Source organism: Acanthochromis polyacanthus, chromosome 15, assembly GCF_021347895.1.
Source record: "Acanthochromis polyacanthus isolate Apoly-LR-REF ecotype Palm Island chromosome 15, KAUST_Apoly_ChrSc, whole genome shotgun sequence".
NCBI lineage: Eukaryota > Metazoa > Chordata > Actinopteri > Pomacentridae > Acanthochromis > Acanthochromis polyacanthus.
In genome coordinates this window covers 28886222-28905133 of record NC_067127.1, presented here as the reverse complement: position 1 = coordinate 28905133, position 18912 = coordinate 28886222, and the positions used below count along the sequence as shown (strand labels likewise).

Below are 18912 nucleotides of genomic sequence, written 5' to 3'. Positions count from 1 at the left end.
GTCTGAATCTTCCTCTATTCACTCCAGCATCTGTCTCTAATGGGAGCTTTTTGACAACAGCCCAGAGACAACAGAATTAATAGAAAACATGACGCACAAGACCAGACAGCTGTGATTGTGTACAGAGCATCCATTTCCACCTCGCAGGAAAAACACATGCATTGAACACAACAAACATCAATCCTGCTGTTATTACGACGAAACACCCATTTAAACATTACTTCCGAGAAAGTCACATTTTACTGCAAATGGACACATTTATACGGCTTTGTTAGCTGCAGGATGGTGCTGCTGTTGTCCCTGAGCCTCGTTTTTATCCTTTTTATTTGTTCACATTTAGTCACATTAAACATAGCTGGGTTAGCTGTTAGCAGCTCCTGTTCGCAGCATTCGAATGTGAAGAGAACTATCACTGGATTAATATATGTACCATATGACACTGCGGGGTGTCGCCCTTCTCCTGGGCATTTTCCTTTAAAAAGGAAGTCGGCTGTTTGCCGGAGAAGATGCCGGTTTCCTGTGGGGTGGCCTGAGTGTTTGCTGGGCACACACGTTAGGTAGGGGGATGAAATGAGATAATCCGGTAAATATTATTGTAATATGGTAATTGTTTTATGTTGTTTGGTATTTTACATGCATGTTGTATGGCAGGGTTTTGTAGAATTAATGAAGAATGGATTGATTGTGTGGCGCCGTGTGAGTGAACAACTGAGCGTGGGACGATGGCGTTTCAGGTATGCGGCTTTTTTAATGTTTTTAGAGATGTGATTAAAGTGTTTTTTAGCCTTTGGTAATGTGTTTGGTTTATTACAGTGTTCGTGTGGGCCGCTGCCTGCTGTCCTTTTGTAACCTCGTTTATATGTTTTATTTTTGAGTTAGTTCGCCCAGTAATACAGTACAGCTGTGGGAAAGTATAAGGAACTTGTGCGGGCGAACTAACTCCCTATTCTTGTCTTTTGTTTTATGTTTTGTTTTGTTTGGGTCACTTCCCCTTTTAGTATCATCTGTGCTCTGACTCCCATACCCAATCTTGTGGTGTGTTTTCATGTGTGGTGTATTAGCTTGCAGTTCTTTTGCTGTGCCCTAAGTTTGGAGTGAATTCATGCATGCTATACCTGCGGGTTGATCCGCCATTTGTGGTGCTGTAAAATTAATCGGGTTTGACAAGGTTCAGAGGCAAAGTGATGAAGTAAACGGGGACACCCACTTCTCCTTATGAAAATAATAATTGTTAAAAACTAAGCTGTTGTGTCCATCCCGGTATGTAACTTGTGTAACATATAGAAAACTTGAAATGGGAGCAATTAAAGCAGGTTCTGAATGGGTTTTTTTCTGTGTTTTCTACACAGATTTGTGGATGTTTTTTTTGTTTTTTTTTCCTGTTCTTTTCTGTTGTAGACCAGATTCTGTAAGTTTTCTTCATCGCGCAGTCAGGAACCAAATTCTTTGAAATGATGCCAAATTTTTTTTGAATGTCTGGAAAAAAAGGTGTCCAACATAGTATTCTTCTCATGAAGAAAATAGCACACCTTTGGTACCACTGTCACATGTCATCCATTCATTCAATGTCCCATGGTTTCCACAATTCCTACATTCTTTGCTATTTGCAAGTATTTACCAGACTCATCCTTTGCTACCGTCTGTTATACCCCCCGTCTTACCTCCTGTTATCCAATTGCCCTTTTGTTCTGTTGTCTTACCCTTGATTCAACTATACACAAGGTTGTTGCTAGAAGTACGGACCCGTAGCCTGTGGACTACGGATACGGCACTTTGCCATTTGCCAATCAGATACGCGAGATCTGGTCACGTGACTCCCGGTAGACGCTAGTGGTACGGACCCGTAGCATCGGTACTTGCAGGTACGGATCCTTAAACCTGACCCTAACACTAACCCTAACCTTAACCTTTGCTTACCTTTCAACAGTTTTGCCAGTGGTTAGCAGCTTCTTGACTTGGGAGACTCCCGTACGGGTCCGTATCTGTCTGGCAAATGGAAAAGTGCCGTATCCGTAGCCCACAGGCTACGGGTACGGGTCCGTATCTGTAGACCACTACCATACACAAATTAACCACTGCCTACCTTAGTATTTACTTACAACCCCCCAACCCTTCCTCTGAGATGTTCCTTTTGTCTTACCCTCTGTATTTGCGCACAGCCCCTCCCTACCCTCTGATCCACCCTCTGACATCCCTATAAAATGAGAAATGTCCAAATGTTCTGGGTCAGCTTACCTTCACAGGCTCATGCTCTGTGTTGGTAAGCCCACCGTATGCCGGAATACCATAAAACACCCGACTACAGCAAACTTTGCAGAACCAAAAGTGAAATTTCCTCACACTTCTGAACAATGAAATTTAATAAAAGTCCTGAAAAAACACATTATTAGATTGTTCTGCACATATACAGCAAGAACCTCTGAATACAACGTACTTTCTGATTTTTTTTTAAGACATTGAAACACTTTCATTCATGTTTTGGACTTTGTTTCTGAATGTCTTAAGTCCTCCGTAGATGTTTGAAGTCTTTTTAATCAGTTTCTGGGCATCTAAAGAACCCCTCACCTTATTGAAGTCTCCTTTAGAAGTGTAAAACAACCCACATTTTCATTTTTTAGCGTGTTTTCTTCGATGACTAAATGCATCTACACATACACTACTCACAATAAGTTAGGGATATTGTGAGGTCCTCAGTGGATTTCATCCATAAGCTGTTTGTCTCACTTCAGTGATTTTGGGGATAGGGAGGCAATTGTATTAGGGTGGTAGACGCACTTCAATTTTGTGTTTTCCACCTAATGGTCTCAACTGTGTACAGTGCGCCTTAACATATGGGCAATACCAAAAATATAAAAAGACAACCCTTTTCAACGTGGCATCAATTTCAACATTCTGGGGGTATAAAAAGCTGGTATTGTCAGTAAGTCATTCCCAGTTTCTCATTCAAGCAGACATGAACACACCACGTCACTTAATGGCGAGCAGCGCTACTGGCCATAACACACCTTCAGGTCGGTAGCAGGCAGTCATGTGTTGCTGGTGAACTTAGTGGGTCTCAAAGTGTCATCAGTAGACTTGCAGCAAGACACAGAACTACTGGCAGTTGGTGACAGATCCAGGAGTGGAGCCCCATGAGTGATGGACTGCAATGATAACCAGTACCTTAGACCTATGCACTCAGCAACCGTTATGCAACTGCCACACAACTGCAGGCCTGTTTACGGGAAGTGAGGAGTTACTAGGGTTTCCAGACAAACCATTCGCAACTGACTCCACTGCTTTGGCTTGAGTGCCAGATGACTGTTGCAGGTGACTCCACTGACACCAAGACACCGCCGTGACCGTTTGTGGTGGGCATGTGACCTGGACAATGCAGCAGTGGTCTACCGTCCTGTTCACATGATGAGTGTCGGGTCACCTTGCACAGAATGATGGTCGTCAGTGTTGCTGGACAAGGCAAGGTGAAGCGATACGCCAAGGTCAACATGGTCCCCACGGTTCGCTTTGGTGGAGTAGGTGCAACAGTCTGGGCAGGCATCTCAAAGTGTCATCAGTAGACTTGCAGCAAGACACAGAACTACTGGCAGTGTTGGTGACAGATCCAGGAGTGGAGCCCCATGAGTGGATGGACTGCAATGATAACCAGTACCTTAGATCCTGTACCTGTAGATCAGCTGAAACCTTCAGCACATTTAAATCCATTCTGAGACGTAACTAAATTATTTTAGTTATTTAAATCTTATTTTATGACAGTTACTTTTAACAGTTTTTTAACTCTTATTTTATGACACTTGTTTTAACAGCCCTTGTTTTCTGACTCTTGTTTTTGATCTTTTTTACTGTTCTGTTTTCTTTTAATAATTGGCCTTGTTTTCTGACTTCTGTTTTGATCTTTTTACTGTTCTGACCCTTTTTTTAATGATTTCATAAATGTTTTCTTTCGTTTTTCTTTTAATAATTGTCATCTTCTGTCTTAATGTCTTTGTAAAGCACTTTGAATCGCCTCGTTGAAATGTTGAAATTTGCCCATGTCTTTTGCCTTTGCATCACCAGTCAGCACAAAACAGATTTGGTAATTGTAGATGCCTCAGTCACGGCATGTTATTACCTCAGAGACATCATGGAACCCATCATCATCCCTCAATTCTGCCAGCACACCCCCAACTTTCTGTTCATGGATGATAATGGTCCACCTCAGAATTGTGTCAGAATTGTCACAGCTGGACTTCAGGAAGTTGGAGTGCCTCATATGATATGGCCAGCAATGTCCCCTGACCTGAACCCATAGTGCACGTCTGGGACCAGCTGAAGCAGCGACTGGATGCTCATACCTCACCCCCAAGTGACCTGGCAGAATTGCGTGTAGCACTCGTGGAGGAGTGGAACGCATTGCCTCAGAACATCATGAGGCTAGTTAGGAGCATGAGATGTCGCTGTCAAGCTGTCATTGCGGCAAATGGTGGAAACACACGCTACTGAGTTTGTCAGTTTTGGTTATTTGAGGCTATCTTTGTTAATGTCTAAATTATTGAGGTAATAAATATTGCACTAATGAAAATGGTGCTTCTTCTCATTCATTAATAGTAATATCAAATGGAACCTTTACTTATTTCATTAAAGTTCAGAACAAACAGAAAAAACACTCATGTAAATAACATTATCCATAACTTATTGTGAGTAGTGTATTTCTGAGTCTGTTTTTAAACATCTATATGCCTCCATACGTTTTTTATTCTGTCTAAAGGTCTCCATATTTGATAAAATCTTTTTTTCACATATCTAATGACCTTCATATTCATTTTATACCATACCAAACACTTCTATGCATATTTTGAGTCTTTTTGGGACTTGTTTTGGGATTTTTTAAGATTCTCTATGTACTGACCCTCATGCACATTTTATATCTACAGGTATCTTTAGGTCTTTAGTATCTAAATACTTTAATGGTGATTTTAAGGCTTCTAAAGGGTCGTTTTCTATATTTTGAATTTGGACAAAGAAACACATCCATACATATTTTGAATCTGTTTTTAGACATCAAAAGGCCTTCATACTAATCTAAAATCTAAAATCAGTTTTTGGGCATCTAAAGACCTGAGCAGATGTGAGTAAAGCAGATTTTGTCAGTCCTGGTGGCTACAGGTGCTAAAATGCTGCCACACCACACACATGAACAGTATGGATGCTGCCTGATATAATCTCTGGATTAGTTCTTGTTCTGTTGGCCTGATGGGACTGAAATCTGGAACCACAGCAGCATTAGTGTCTTACTGCTCTGTACTGATGCTGCTCCACCCAAATCTAAAAAAAACCCAAACAGTTTTGTAATGTTCATTTGGCAAAGAGCAACGGGTTCAACGGTGAGGCCGACCTCATGTTCTGTATTGAACTAGGTCATTGTGGTGAATTAATGTCTCATCCATTATGGATAAATATGTTTTGTAACACTCATCATTCAGGTGGAAGTGGGACAACATGTCCTTCAGGGTGTCTTTGTTGTGTTTCGTCTCCACATTGCCAGCTCTAACTCTTCCAAACATAAACAAACTGAACATTTCAAGAAAGAAGATTCAGAACTTGGTAAATAAATGACAAGAAACACGTCACAAAGAGATGCTAAAGACTCTCATATGTCGAAAAACAGGCGATAAAAAACTTTAAGGTGCCTAAAAGAGACATCAAAGACTCTCAGGTCTCCAGAAATAGGCAAAAAGACTCTCAGGTGTCCAAAATGAGACAAAAAAGACTCTTAGGAGTCCACAAAAGAGACAAAAAAAAACAAAAGAGACAATAAAAACTCTCAACTGTCCAAAGAGAGATGCTAAACATTCCCAGGTGTCCAGGGATAGACAAAAAGACTCTCAGATGTTGAAGAAGAGATGATAAAGACTCTCAAGTGTCAAAAAAGAGATGAAAGAGAGAAAAAAAAGATGCAAAAAAGATGCAAAAAAGACACAATAAAGACTCTCAGGTATCTAAAAATAGACAAAAAGACTCTCAGGTGTCAAAAAAGAGATGAAGAAGAGACAAGACTCTCAGGTGTCCAGAAATAGACAAAAAGACGCTCAGATGTCCACAAAGAGACAATAAATACTCTCAGGTGTGAAAAAAAAAGAAGAAATGATAAAGACTCTCAGGTGTTAAAAAGCGACAATAAAGACTCTCAGGAGTCCAAAAAGAAATGATAAAGACTCTCAGGTGTCAAAAAGCAACAATAAAGACTCTCAAGTGTCCTGAAATAGGCATAAAGACTCTCAGGTGTCCACGAAAAGACACACACACAAAAAAGAGACAATAAAGACTCTCCAATGTCTACAAAGAGACAAAAAAGACTCTCAAGTGTAGGAAAGGAGATGATAAAGACTCTCAACGATCCAGAAACAGACAAAAAAGACTCTCGGGTGTCAAAGAGACAAAAAAAGACACCCAGTTGTCCAAAAAATGTAGCTTAGGATTCTCAGACATCCACAAAGAGATACAATAAAGACTCTCAAGTGTCCACATAGAAACAATATAGACTGTTAGGTGTCAAAAAATTAGATAAACAGTTGTTGTTGTTTTTTTTAAAAAGAGAGAGACAAAGATCCCCAAGTGTACAAAAAAAGTTGACAAAGACACGATGAAGTGTCGAAAAAGAGGATAAATATGACTCATATGTTGTATGTCCACAGTATGTCAGTGTTGCAACACTTGAAGAAAACCAAAGAAACGAAGAAGAATATTCTTCTTCTACTGTTTGTGTGTATCGACGGCCGCTGTCCACCTGTGTCTGTTATTTTTAACAGTAAAATTGCATTTTGTGAAGATGTCGGAGGATCTGCGGTCAGAACTGGAGAAATATCTTCAGACGTTGAACATCCATACGATCTGCGTGGAGCACCCGCCGGTAAAACAGAAACCCACGCTGACAAGAGAACCCCATTAGGGAATGGTCTATTTTTAGGTCTCGTTGATTGTTGTGAATCCGAAAAACACCCCGGAATATAGTTACAGATACTGTTCCTGAATCAGAAGGCATAACACTTCTATTCGGCGTCATTCATTACCCTGAACAGCATTTACAGTTGCGTAGTTTTAGCTTTGGAACAGTGTGTTTCCACTGTAGCGTTGCACCGGTGATAGACACGTGGAAACATTCAAAAGTAGTCACTTGAAGTAAAAGAGAGTTGTGCTGCCTGCAACTTGTGAGCCGAATTGACCAGCAGCTAAAGTCGTGTGAAAATGCATTGTGTGCTACAACGTGTGTTCGCGCAGAATCAGTTCAATCTGAAAATCGACATATTTTCAGTGGAATCCGGTAGAATTACGTCTCCAAGGTACTAATCAGCCTTTTACAGATAATTTTGGTCATGAAAAGCAGACACTGTTAAAAGTGTTTTAAACAGGCAGAATTGAATTTCGTATTAAGCTTTAATTGGATTTTTAGCTGCTTTACAATGAAGTTCTGCAGCTTTCATAACTGGTCTGACAACTTTCTGCTGCACTGACCTGTTGTGACCTGCAGGCGGCGCCAAAAGACAATGTGTGTCCAGGTAGAGTCATTCTGCAGGTGGACAACAGAACAGACGCATTTCTCTGTCCCTGCAGGTCTTCACGGTGGAGGAGATGATGCCTCACCTGGAGCAGGTGAGCGGAGCCGTCAGTAAGAACCTCTTCCTGAAGGACAAGAAGAAGAAAGGCCTGTGGTTGGTGTCGGCCCGCCACGACCGTCAGGTGAGTTCACGCCATAGAAATCATAGAAGCCTCGCGCCACTGTCCAGCATAGGCTGACGATGCGTCAACCGCCCGCCATCTTGGAACGGGAGTGAAGTTGTAAACAAACAACGTGTGGTACATGCGAGACCATTACACAGCCACAGTTTTCCGGTCATAACTTTCCCTGTAATGCATAGATTTCGACATGGCATGGCTCATTTGAAAGCTTACGAGGTCGTCTTTTGATTACACTCCCAAAGAGATGGTGTCAATCAGCACAACAAGTTTTAGGGACCCTTTTCCTACAACTGTTTGTTGTGTTGACATGTTGTGATGTCAGGTTTCTCTGATCACCATGATAAGCAGCTTCTAAGTTTTATTTATTTAGTCTACTGATTATTCCTTTTTTGTGCCGCATTTCCATATGGGATTAACATCTTTGAACAATTATCTTGAAATTATGTTGAAGTTTAATATTAAGTTAATAAAAATTTGAGGGTTTTTCTCTTTTCTCATTTTCAGTGCTTTACTACTAAAGAATTTTCAAAGCTGGCACAAAGTTGGAACCATGCCTAAATTCTTCATTTACTTGTTTCATGCGTGCATGAAAAAAAAGACTGCGGTCAAGCCAGCCGCCTCTTGTTTCTCCGTAGTCAAGCCAGCCGCTCCTACATTTTCAGTGCGCTCTTACCGTCAGCTTACGGTAAATGCAGACCGCGCGGCAGCTATTTCCGGTTTAAAAAATAAAGCGCTGCATTCGCAGATGTATTATACAGCGATGTTTTAAGTAACTGACTCAGTTTAACTGTTAACTATCGAATTGTACGGCTAATATTTACACTAAATAAATAGCTTGAAGTATAAGAAGCTGAAAACTTGTTTCTGTCTGTCTGTCTGTCTTAAAAATTGTGAATTCAAATAAAAAGTGATGTGTGTCATCCCGGTGATCTATTAGTGTGATAATAAAATAAACCTGAGTCGAAAAGTCACATGATCTGGACCGTAATGAGAAGACATGCTGATATTTACATTAAAAAATGTTTAATTTTTTGCTTTAAAATCTTTTAAGCCAAACTGTTTCTTCTTCTTTGGCGTATGCTGACCACGTAAGGTAGGATTGTGATTCTGCATTAGTTTGGGGTCAATACGTCACATGACCTGCGAGCTATTGAGCTCAAATGCTAATATTTACTGTAAAAAAAACTGTTAAAAATCAATAATGTCCTAAAATCAAATATAAATTGGCGTATGTTGACCATCCTTAGTAGCACTATCATTCTGCATTAGTTTGGGGTCAATACGTCACATGACCTGAGAGCTATTGAGCAAAAAGGCTAATACTTACTGTAAAAAAAATGTTAAAAATCAATAATGTCCTGAAATCAAATATAAATTGGCGTATGTTGACCATCCTTAGTAGCACTATCATTCTGCATTAGTTTGGGGTCAATAAGTCACATGACCTAAGAGCTATTGAGCTAAAATGCTTATATTTACTGTAAAAAACTGTTAAAAATCAATAATGTCCGAAAAATCAAATATAAATTGGCGTATGTTGACCATCTTTAGTAGCACTATCATTCTGCATTAGTTTGGGGTCAATACGTCACATGACCTGCGAGCTATTGAGCAATAAAGCTAATATTTGCTGTAAAAAACTGTTAAAAATCAATAATGTCCTGAAATTAAATATAAATTGGCATATGTTGACCATCTTTAGTAGCACTATCATTCTGCATTAGTTTGGGGTCAATAAGTCACATGACCTAAGAGCTATTGAGCTAAAATGCTAATATTTACTCTAAAAAAAACTGTTAAAAATCAATAATGTCCGAAAAATCAATATAAATTGGCGTATGTTGACCATCCTTAGTAGCACTATCATTCTGCATTAGTTTGGGGTCAATACGTCACATGACCTAAGAGCTATTGAGCAAAAAAGCTAATACTTACTGTAAAAAAACTGTTAAAAATCAATAATGTCCTGAAATCAAATATAAATTGGCGTATGTTGACCATCCTTAGCAGCACTATCATTCTGCACTGGCTCAATAGCTCTCAAGTCATGTGACGTATTGACCCCAAACCAGTGCAGAATGATAGTGCTACTAAGGATGGTCAACATATGCCAATTTATATTTGATTTCAGGACATTATTGATTTTTAACAGTTTTTTTTACAGTAAATATTAGCATTTGAGCTCAATAGCTCTTAGGTCATGTGACGTATTGACCCCAAACTAATGCAGAATGATAGTGCTACTAAAGATGGTCAACATACGCCAATTTATATTTGATTTTTCGGACATTATTAATTTTTAACAGTTTTTTACAGTAAATATAAGCATTTTAGCTCAATAGCTCTTAGGTCATGTGACTTATTGACCCCAAACTAATGCAGAATGATAGTGCTACTAAGGATGGTCAACATACGCCAATTTATATTTGATTTCAGGACATTATTGATTTTTAACATTTTTTTTACAGTAAGTATTAGCCTTTTTGCTCAATAGCTCTCAGGTCATGTGACGTATTGACCCCAAACTAATGCAGAATGATAGTGCTACTAAAGATGGTCAACATATGCCAATTTATATTTGATTTCAGGACATTATTGATTTTTAACAGTTTTTTTTTTTACAGTAAATATTTGCCTTTTAGCGCAATAGCTCTCAGGTCATGTGACTTATTGACCCCAAACTAATGCAGAATGATAGTGCTACTAAGGATGGTCAACATACGCCAATTTATATTTGATTTTAGGTCATTATTGATTTTTAACAGTTTTTTACAGTAAATATTAGCTTTTTTGCTCAATGGCTCTTAGGTTATGTGACGTATTGACCCCAAACTAATGCAGTTTGGCTTAAAAGATTTTAAAGCAAAAAATTAAACATTAAACATTTTTTAATGTAAATATCAGCATGTCTTCTCATTACGGTCCAGATCATGTGACTTTTCGACTCAGGTTTATTTTATTATCACACTAATAGATCACCGGGATGACACACATCACTTTTTATTTGAATTCACAATTTTTAAGACAGACAGACAGATAAACAAGTTTTCAGCTTCTTATACTTCAAGCTATTTATTTAGTGTAAATATTAGCCGTACAATTCGATAGTTAACAGTTAAGCTGAGTCAGTTACTTAAAACATCGCTGTATAATACATCTGCGAATGCAGCGCTTCATATTTTAAACCAGAAATAGTTGCCGCGCGGTCGTGCATTTACCGTAAGCTGACGGTAAGAGCGCACTGAAAATGTAGGAGCGGCTGGCTTGACCGCAGTAAAAAAAAAGCTAGATATTCTGCCCTTCCTCAGGTCTTGTCAAGTTGGCAGGTAGTTCAAGGTTCAAGGAATCTTTATTATCCCCTGGGGCAAATCACTATACAGCCAGCAGAGCAAGTCAACAACAATCGCATCGCAGAGTACCAAGCACAGACAATAATACAACAATGGATAGCACAAACGGGTTAGTCAGTCACTTGTTTAGCAGGACAATTGCAGCAGGGACAAAGGAATGTTTAAGTCTGTTTGTCCTGCATCTTGGCAGGATATACCTGCGGCCTGACGGGAGCAGCACAAACTCACCAACCAAGGGGTGGCTCTGGTCAGTGAGGAGTGTGCGGGCCTTATTTAAGGTTCTGAGCTTATGTACATCAGAGAGATTGTTGAGGTTAATACCTGCAATTTTGCTGCATACTCTCACTATACTCTGTAATTTGTTTTTGTTTTTAAGTGAAAGTAAGCTGTACCAGCAGATAAAAGAAAAGGTTAAAACAGACTCAATAAAACAAGAATAAAACATTTTCATAAAGTACTATCAACCTTAAAACTCTGCAATTTCCTAAAAAAGTACATGCGTTGATGCGCCTTTCTACAAACAGCATCGACATGAAAGTCGAAAGACAGCTTGTCATCAATATTAGTGCCAAGATATTTATAAGTATGGACCCGCTCGACGGCTTGATCCTTGATGACAAGAGCAGGGAAGACTGACTGATGTTTCCTAAAGTCTATAAACATTTCTTTAGTCTTAGACACATTGATGTGCATCAGGGATGTGGAACACCAGTCAGTGAATTCCTGCAATACAGGGCCATGGTCAGGGTCATCACTACTCAGCAAGGACACAATTACTGAGTCATCCGCAAACTTCAAGATGTGACGCCCCACATGTTGGCTACGACACTCGTTTGTGTATAAAACAAACAGTAAAGGAGAAAGGACGCAGCCCTGAGGTGATCCAGTGGAGGAGATGAGGGTGTCTGACAAAACACCGTTGACCCTCACACGTTGTGGTCTTTCTGTTAAAAAATCCATAGCCAAGCTATTAGGCCAGGATCAATGCAATGAAAGTCCCTTAGTCTTTCTGCTAAAATGTGTGGCTGTATACAGTTAAAAGCAGATGAAAAGTCAATAAATAAAAGACGGGCAAAAGTCTTGGTTCCCTCAAGATGAGTTAAGACAAGATTTAAAAGGGTGGCTAATGCATCTTCAACACCTCTGCCTGACCTGTAAGCAAACTGCAGTGGGTCCAGGTTCTCATAAACACAGGCCATAAGCATCTCCTTGACAATTTTTTCAAATGATTTCATAACAAGAGAAGTTAATGCCACAGGTCTAAAATCATTTAGTGCTTTGGGGGATGCAGACTTGGGAACTGGAACAATAGTGGAATTCTTCCAAATTGATGGGACCTTATGAAGTTGGAGAGACAACGAAAAAATGAAAGTAAATATGTCTGCCAGCTGATCAGCACAGTTCTTAAGAACACGCCCTCCAATGCCATCCGGACCAGGGCTTTTTCTTTCCTTGATTCCACGGAACATTTTACACACCTTGCTCCTGTCAACAACATTATTCTGTGAGGGGCCAGCATTTTTAAAAACTGACAATTCCTCACTAAAATCACAGTTGTTAAAACGGTTGTAAAAGTTGTTCAGTTCATTTGAGAGCACCAGATCAGACTTTCCATTAAGGGAGACATGGCTTTTGATTGCATCCCCATCATAGATTTGACCCCCTCCCAAGCAGGCCGAGAGCTGCCTGTCCTAAGCATGCTCTCAACCTTGTCCTTATATTTACATTTGGCAAGTTTAAGTTCTTTTTTAAGCTGTTTTTGAAGCTCCCGATATCTAGCAGTGTCACCCTGAGTGAAACAGATATTCCTCTGATTAATCACAGATTTGACACTTTTGGTCACCCATGGCTTATTATTGGGGTAGAGGAAAATTTCTTTCTGTTGAATGATGGAGGCCTCACAAAAAGAAACGTATGATGAAACAACATCAGTTAATTCATCAATATCCGTGCAAACATTTGTGAACAAATCCCAGTCTGTACTGTGGAAGCAGTCCTGGAGGCAGTGAATTGATTCCTCTGACCAAACCGGAACCAATCTTCTTTCCGGCTTGTTCCTCTTCAGGACGGATTTGTAGGTCGGAACCAAATAAACCATGTTATGATCAGACATGCCGAGTGGAGCTCTGCTGAAGGACTTATATGCTCCTTTTATGGATCCAAAACAAAGGTCGACACTTTGCATGTCGAGTGGGACACGTCACATATTGATAAAAATTGGCCAAGGACTTTGCCGGTTTGCAGTGATTAAAATCACCCAAAATGAAGCACGGTGCGTCCGGCGCTAACCCCTGCAGCCGCTGCACTGTTTTAGCATAGCCTGGGTTGCTACATCAGCATTGCCTTCGGGTGAACATAAACAACAGTAATAAATAACTGTGGAAATTCCCTGGAAGATAAAACGGTCGCAGGGATACGGACAATAATTCAATGTCTTTGGTGCACAGTGTCTCCCTGACAATCACCGTATTACACCAGTTTTTATTGACGTAGAGACACACACCCCTGCCGAGTGACTTACCGGTCACTGCGGGGTCTCTGTCAAGGCGGAAGGGAACTCCAAATCCATCAATCTCCAGCTCTGACTGTGGATCTTGCTCCTTAAGCCAGGTCTCCATGAGGGCCAGGATACATACATTGCTGTACTCTGCCAAATACTTGGCGTTACCTTGAAGCTCATCCACTTTATTCCGGAGCGACTGAACATTAGCCAGGATGACAGTGGGTAGAGGTATCCGACGGTGGCCCTGCCGCTTGAGCCTCTGTCGCAGTCCACCGCGTTTCCCCCTTTTCCTTGCACGCCTCGGCCCATCCGACCCGCTCCAGTTTTCCGTGAAGGGATTCAGCCGGTCAATCTCCGGGGAACAGGTGTTGAGGGATCCACGGTACCCAACCCGGAGTCAGCAAAAGTAGGAAATTGTGGCTATACTGGTGATGTTTTCCACTCACACATACTCCAAGTAAAAAGTGGAATAAAAGTGTTAAAAAGAAGAGAATGCCCCCCAAACTGGGATGATTCCCTGCTGACATTGTCTTCCACAAGTGGTAAAAAGAGTTAGTAAAAAAGAAATTAATAAAAACACTTAAAAAAACACACTAAAACACACCCAACAAACGGACACCTCACACACTGCTGCTGCGTGTCGCCATAGCCAGCGCCAGCGTCCTCTGTAGAATCTAAGGAACAGTCTTCATACAAAGACAACGCTTTGTGGGTTCAGGCCAGGCTTTATTATCTCCACACGAATTACTGTAAAACGGAATAGACAATAAAAATACAATAAGTAACGACATACACGAAAATACGCGTATAAACAAAGTCCGCTAGCTTGATGCTAATTCCTATGGAAAAACCCATTGACATGCTAACGGTTAGCATTGCGGTCGCGGAAAATAGTACAAGATCAAACTCAACAGCATCGTACTTGCTCAATTCAATAACACAAACGGTAAGTAATTCAGTACTCACAGGCATAGATTTTCCTCACTCTGAGAAAAAAGGGAACAACAATAACAGCACATAGCTGGCACAAAGTTGGAACCATGCCTAAATTCTTCAATTTACTTGTGTTCCATGCGTGCATGAAAAAAAGCTAGATATAATATTGATTTCATTAACTGCTCATCAAAAACAATATATCCTTTTCTAAGTTCAGGATGAGTTTATTTCTGAAACCCAATTTACCATCTCTGTGTGCACTTCTCCAAAGATATAGCCACATCAAGAAGTGACAGACTGACAACATCTTGGTATCATACCATGGGTTTTGCTACAATATCTGGTGAAATCTGTGAAAAGTTCAATGGAAAGGACATACTCACTTGTGGAATGTGATTCCTTGTGCCCTTGTGTTTGGGTTGCGTTGTATTGTGCAGCCCCAGGCTGCACAAGACTGTGGCATTTTGAGTTTTTTTGTCAATCGGTGTGTGATAAACACGCTTATCGCTGGTTTGTTTACTCCCGCTTGCTCCCGTTCCAAGATGGCGGCGCACTGACGCATCGCTCATTGGCCGGCAAGGCATCTAGTATATCTATGGTTCACGCCTCCTCCATCTCACCTGGTCACATGACACCAACCTTGTTCCTTCATCCATGTACAGGTGAACCTCAATGAACTCGCCAAGAAGCTTGGTGTCGGCAGCGGTAACCTGCGCTTTGCTGATGAGGCGGCCATGTTGGAAAAACTGAAGGTGGGAACGAGTCTATTCAGGGTCTGTGGTCGAAGTGTGGTTCTTTTGTGTCTGTTTTTTATGTCTAGTCATTTTTTGTCTCCAGCAGGTTGTTTTGCATATTTTTGTGGTCATTTTTTGTCTTTTTGTGGTCATTTTGCTTCTTTGTAGTCATTTCATTTTTCTTTTGTGTCTTTGTGGTCATTTTCTGTCTTTTTGTCATCATTATAAGATAAGATAATCCTTTATTACTCCCCGTGTCCAGGGAAATTTCCCATGTTACAGCAGCACACAGCATACAGTATGAGCAGCATTAAACAACAATATAATTGTAAGCATATTAATATTCAAATGGTGCAAGAACTGTGCAGATTATGTGGTGAAGGATGATGTGATAGGGTCCAGTTTTATGTTAACATCAGCCAGTGATGCTGATGTTATAAAGTCCTATAGCAATGGAATGAATGACTTGAGATAGCGCTCCTTCTTGCATGCTGGGTGTCTCAGTCTGCTGCTGAAAAAGCTACGTAGAAACTCCACAGTGTCATGCAGTGGGTGAGATGGATTGTCCATGATGGATGTGAGCTTTGCCAACATCCTCCTCTCACCCACCTCCTCTATGGAGTCCAAGGAACAGTCCAGCACAGAACCGGCCCTCCTGACCAGTCTGTTCAGTCTCTTTCTGTCCCTTTCAGTGCTCCCTGCTCCCCAGCAAAGAGAAAAACTACGAGAATATCTAAAAACACCTGGAGTTAACAGGAGCTGCTGTAACTGGCTGCTGCTAGCACGGCGCCATCTTGAGATTTTGCTTCTCTTTGTAGTCTTTTTGTGTCTGATTGTTTTGGTCTTTGTGGCCATTTTGTATCCGTTTGTGGTCAATGTGCTTCTCTTTGTGGTAATTTTATGGTTCTTCTGTGTCTTTTTGTGATTGTTTTGTGTCTTTTTGTGGTCATTTTGCTTCACTTTGTGGTTATTTTATGTTTCTTTTGTGTCTGTGGTCATTTTGTGTCTTTTGGTGTTAATTTTATGGTTCTTTTTGTGTCTCTGTGGTCATTTTATGTTTCTTTTGTGTATATTTAGCTTCTCCTAATCATTGTGTCTTTTCGGTGTTGTTCTGTGTCTTGTTTTATTTTTTGTGTGGTTGTTTTTTGTCTCTTGGGACATTTTGCATTCCTTTGTACTTGTTTTGTGTCTTTGATCATTTTGTGTCATTTTGCGGTTGTTTTGTGTATTTTTCTGGGTTTTTTGTGAGCTGTGATAGTTTTTTGTCTATTTATGTTTGTTTTGTGTTTTGCAGTAGTTGCATTTTGTCTTTTTGTGGTCATTTTGTATATTTTTGTGGTTGTTTTGTGGGGGTTCATGTTATTGAGGTCGTTTTTTGGCTCTTTTGTGTTTGTTTTGTGTCTATTTGTAGTCGTTTTGTGTCTTTTTAGTTATTTTGCATCTAATTTTATTCATTTATTGTGTCTTGTGTTTTTTTGCTACTCTTTGTGGTGGTTTTGTGTCTTTTTGCAGTTATTCTGTGTCTTGTGATTTTTCTTTATTTTTTTTTATTTTTTTGCAGTTGTGGTTTCTTTTTCCTTCAGGTTGTCTCTTGTCCTCTTTTTGTCTCTACAGGTAGGTCAGGGTTGTGCGACGGCTCTTGCTCTGCTCTTCGATAAGGACCACAGCGTGAAGTTCGTCCTGGACCGAGACCTGGTTGAAGGAGGCCACCAGATGGTTTACTTCCACCCCATGACCAATGCTGCCACCATGGGCCTCCGACCCGAAGACCTGCTGCTCTTCCTCAAGGAGACGGGACACGAACCGATACTGGAGAGCTTTGAGTAGGACGAGACCTGGACCTGGATCTGGGTCTGGACTGAAAATGGGACACAAGCAGCCTGAAAGGCACCAGACTTCTAAATAAACTTGGTGCATTATATTGGAGGAGGATAATGAAGATTTGCTGCAGATTTGGACGCCAGTTTGTTTCAAATATTTAAAAATACATTTTCAAAATATTAAAATCAAGCAAACATTTTGAAAAGTCTTCATGTGACACATCCAAATTATGCCACTTTAAATGAGACACTAATCAGCTTCTCATTACACAATTTAATGTTCACTGAGCTTCCATTGAATGCCACCTGTTTCTCAGTCAAGAAGACAAACTATATTTTAGATTTATTGTTTTAATATTCTGTATATCTTCTGCATTATTTTATATAAATTTAATTCAACATTCTCCCTGAAGTGTTTGTTTTTTAACCTTAATTTAGTTTTTATTTTGGTTTTAAATGCAATTTTGAACAACCCTTTCTTACAGCACCACCGTCAGGATACTAGTTTACACATTTCTGACAACATCAACAAAAACTAAACACTATAAACTTTGTAGAGCCAATGTCGAGACAATGTCTGCAGGTTCAAAGGATCAGTTAGCTGATTTTCGTTCCCTCTGGTCCCCTGTGATCAGTTCCATCACCAAATGTCAGGGGTGAATTGGGGCCTTGCCACCTTGGCGGTTGGATGTCGGTGCGGGGGCCTGGAGACTGCGGGTGCCTGGTGCTGTCTTGGAGTGGGGATCTGGGCTCTTGCGCTGGGGGGCGACTTCGTGCTTGGTCTGGTCTGGAGTCGTGGTGGGGGGCGGCGGTTGGGGCTTTCTGGCGGTGGTGGGGTTGGGTTGCCGGGGGGGCCTGGGCCGGTGGCTGGGTCCGGGTGTCTGGGGGTTGCCCCTCCCTCGGGGGTGGGGGGTCGACCTTGCTGGGGGGTCTGGTTGGCCCGGATATGCTGCTGCGGGTCCGGGTCGGTGCCTGGCCACTGCCCGGGGATCTGGGGTGTGGGGGGTGCAGGGGTGGGGGGTGGAGTGTGTGTGTGTGGGGGGGGGGTGGGGCGGGGGGCGGTGGGCCCTGATCTTGGGGGCGGCTGCTCCCGGCTTGGGGGTGCCCGTGGCCCTCGGCGGCTCGCCCTCTGGCCCCCTCCCTACAGACCTCATCCCCGGACCTCTCGCCCCTTTGTTCACCCCTCACACACACGTAGGGCTAGGGGAGGCGTGCTCATCACACTGGGTGTGGTGAAGGAGGCCATGTAAACCTTAGACATATATACGTAGACGCCTCATTGACTGCGGCCGCCCACTCGAGCGATGTGCCTCCAGCGCCGCCATCTTGGAACGGGACCACTCACTCCTACAATGCATTACTTTCAGAGGAATGATGTGCTTATATAATTAAAGTTGTCATAAATCGCTCAATTCTTAAGCAATTTTGACGGGGTTTGCTTGTAACAAATGCCAGACTTGATAGATAGATAGCTAGATAGACAGATAGATAGAATGAAATAGAAAAACGAACAGAAAACATTCAGATGTGCTCAGGTTTTTATTGACTTTACATTTACAGCTTTACATTGCATTGGAGTACAATTATTATTTTTGTATTGTACTACTACTGTATTACTGTTATTGCTATTCATATAATTATCATATTCCTATAATATTGTATGATTATTGTTTTATTTTTATATTACAGTTACTGGTATTATTATTATGATTATTATTACTATTACTTCTATTATTATTACTATTACTTCTATTATTAGTATTATTACTACTACTATTATTATTACTCTATTATTACTGCTATTATACTACTACTACTATTACTATATCAATTATTATTACTACTACTATTATATC

At 40.8% G+C, this 18912-nt stretch overlaps 1 protein-coding gene across 1 annotated transcript; it reads left to right on the top strand.

The window, feature by feature from the left end:
- Positions 1-6719: 6719 nt before the first annotated feature.
- On the top strand, positions 6720-17460 carry prorsd1 (prolyl-tRNA synthetase domain containing 1). Its single transcript, XM_051959679.1, has 4 exons — positions 6720-6886; positions 7588-7713; positions 15165-15254; positions 16851-17460. Exons 1-4 carry the CDS (start codon positions 6806-6808, stop codon positions 17061-17063), a joined length of 510 nt encoding a protein of 169 aa, XP_051815639.1. The 5' UTR covers positions 6720-6805; the 3' UTR covers positions 17064-17460.
- The last annotated feature ends 1452 nt before the right edge of the window (positions 17461-18912 follow it).

Excerpts from the sequence above, each read along its gene's own strand:
- prorsd1 (XM_051959679.1), top strand. The coding sequence starts at position 6,806 with ATGTCGGAGGATCTGCGGTCAGAACTGGAGAAATATCTTCAGACGTTG. Across the intron at positions 6,887-7,587 it reads TCTGCGTGGAGCACCCGCCG|GTCTTCACGGTGGAGGAGAT; the intron begins GTAAAACAGAAA and ends CTGTCCCTGCAG. Across the intron at positions 15,255-16,850 it reads CCATGTTGGAAAAACTGAAG|GTAGGTCAGGGTTGTGCGAC; the intron begins GTGGGAACGAGT and ends TTGTCTCTACAG.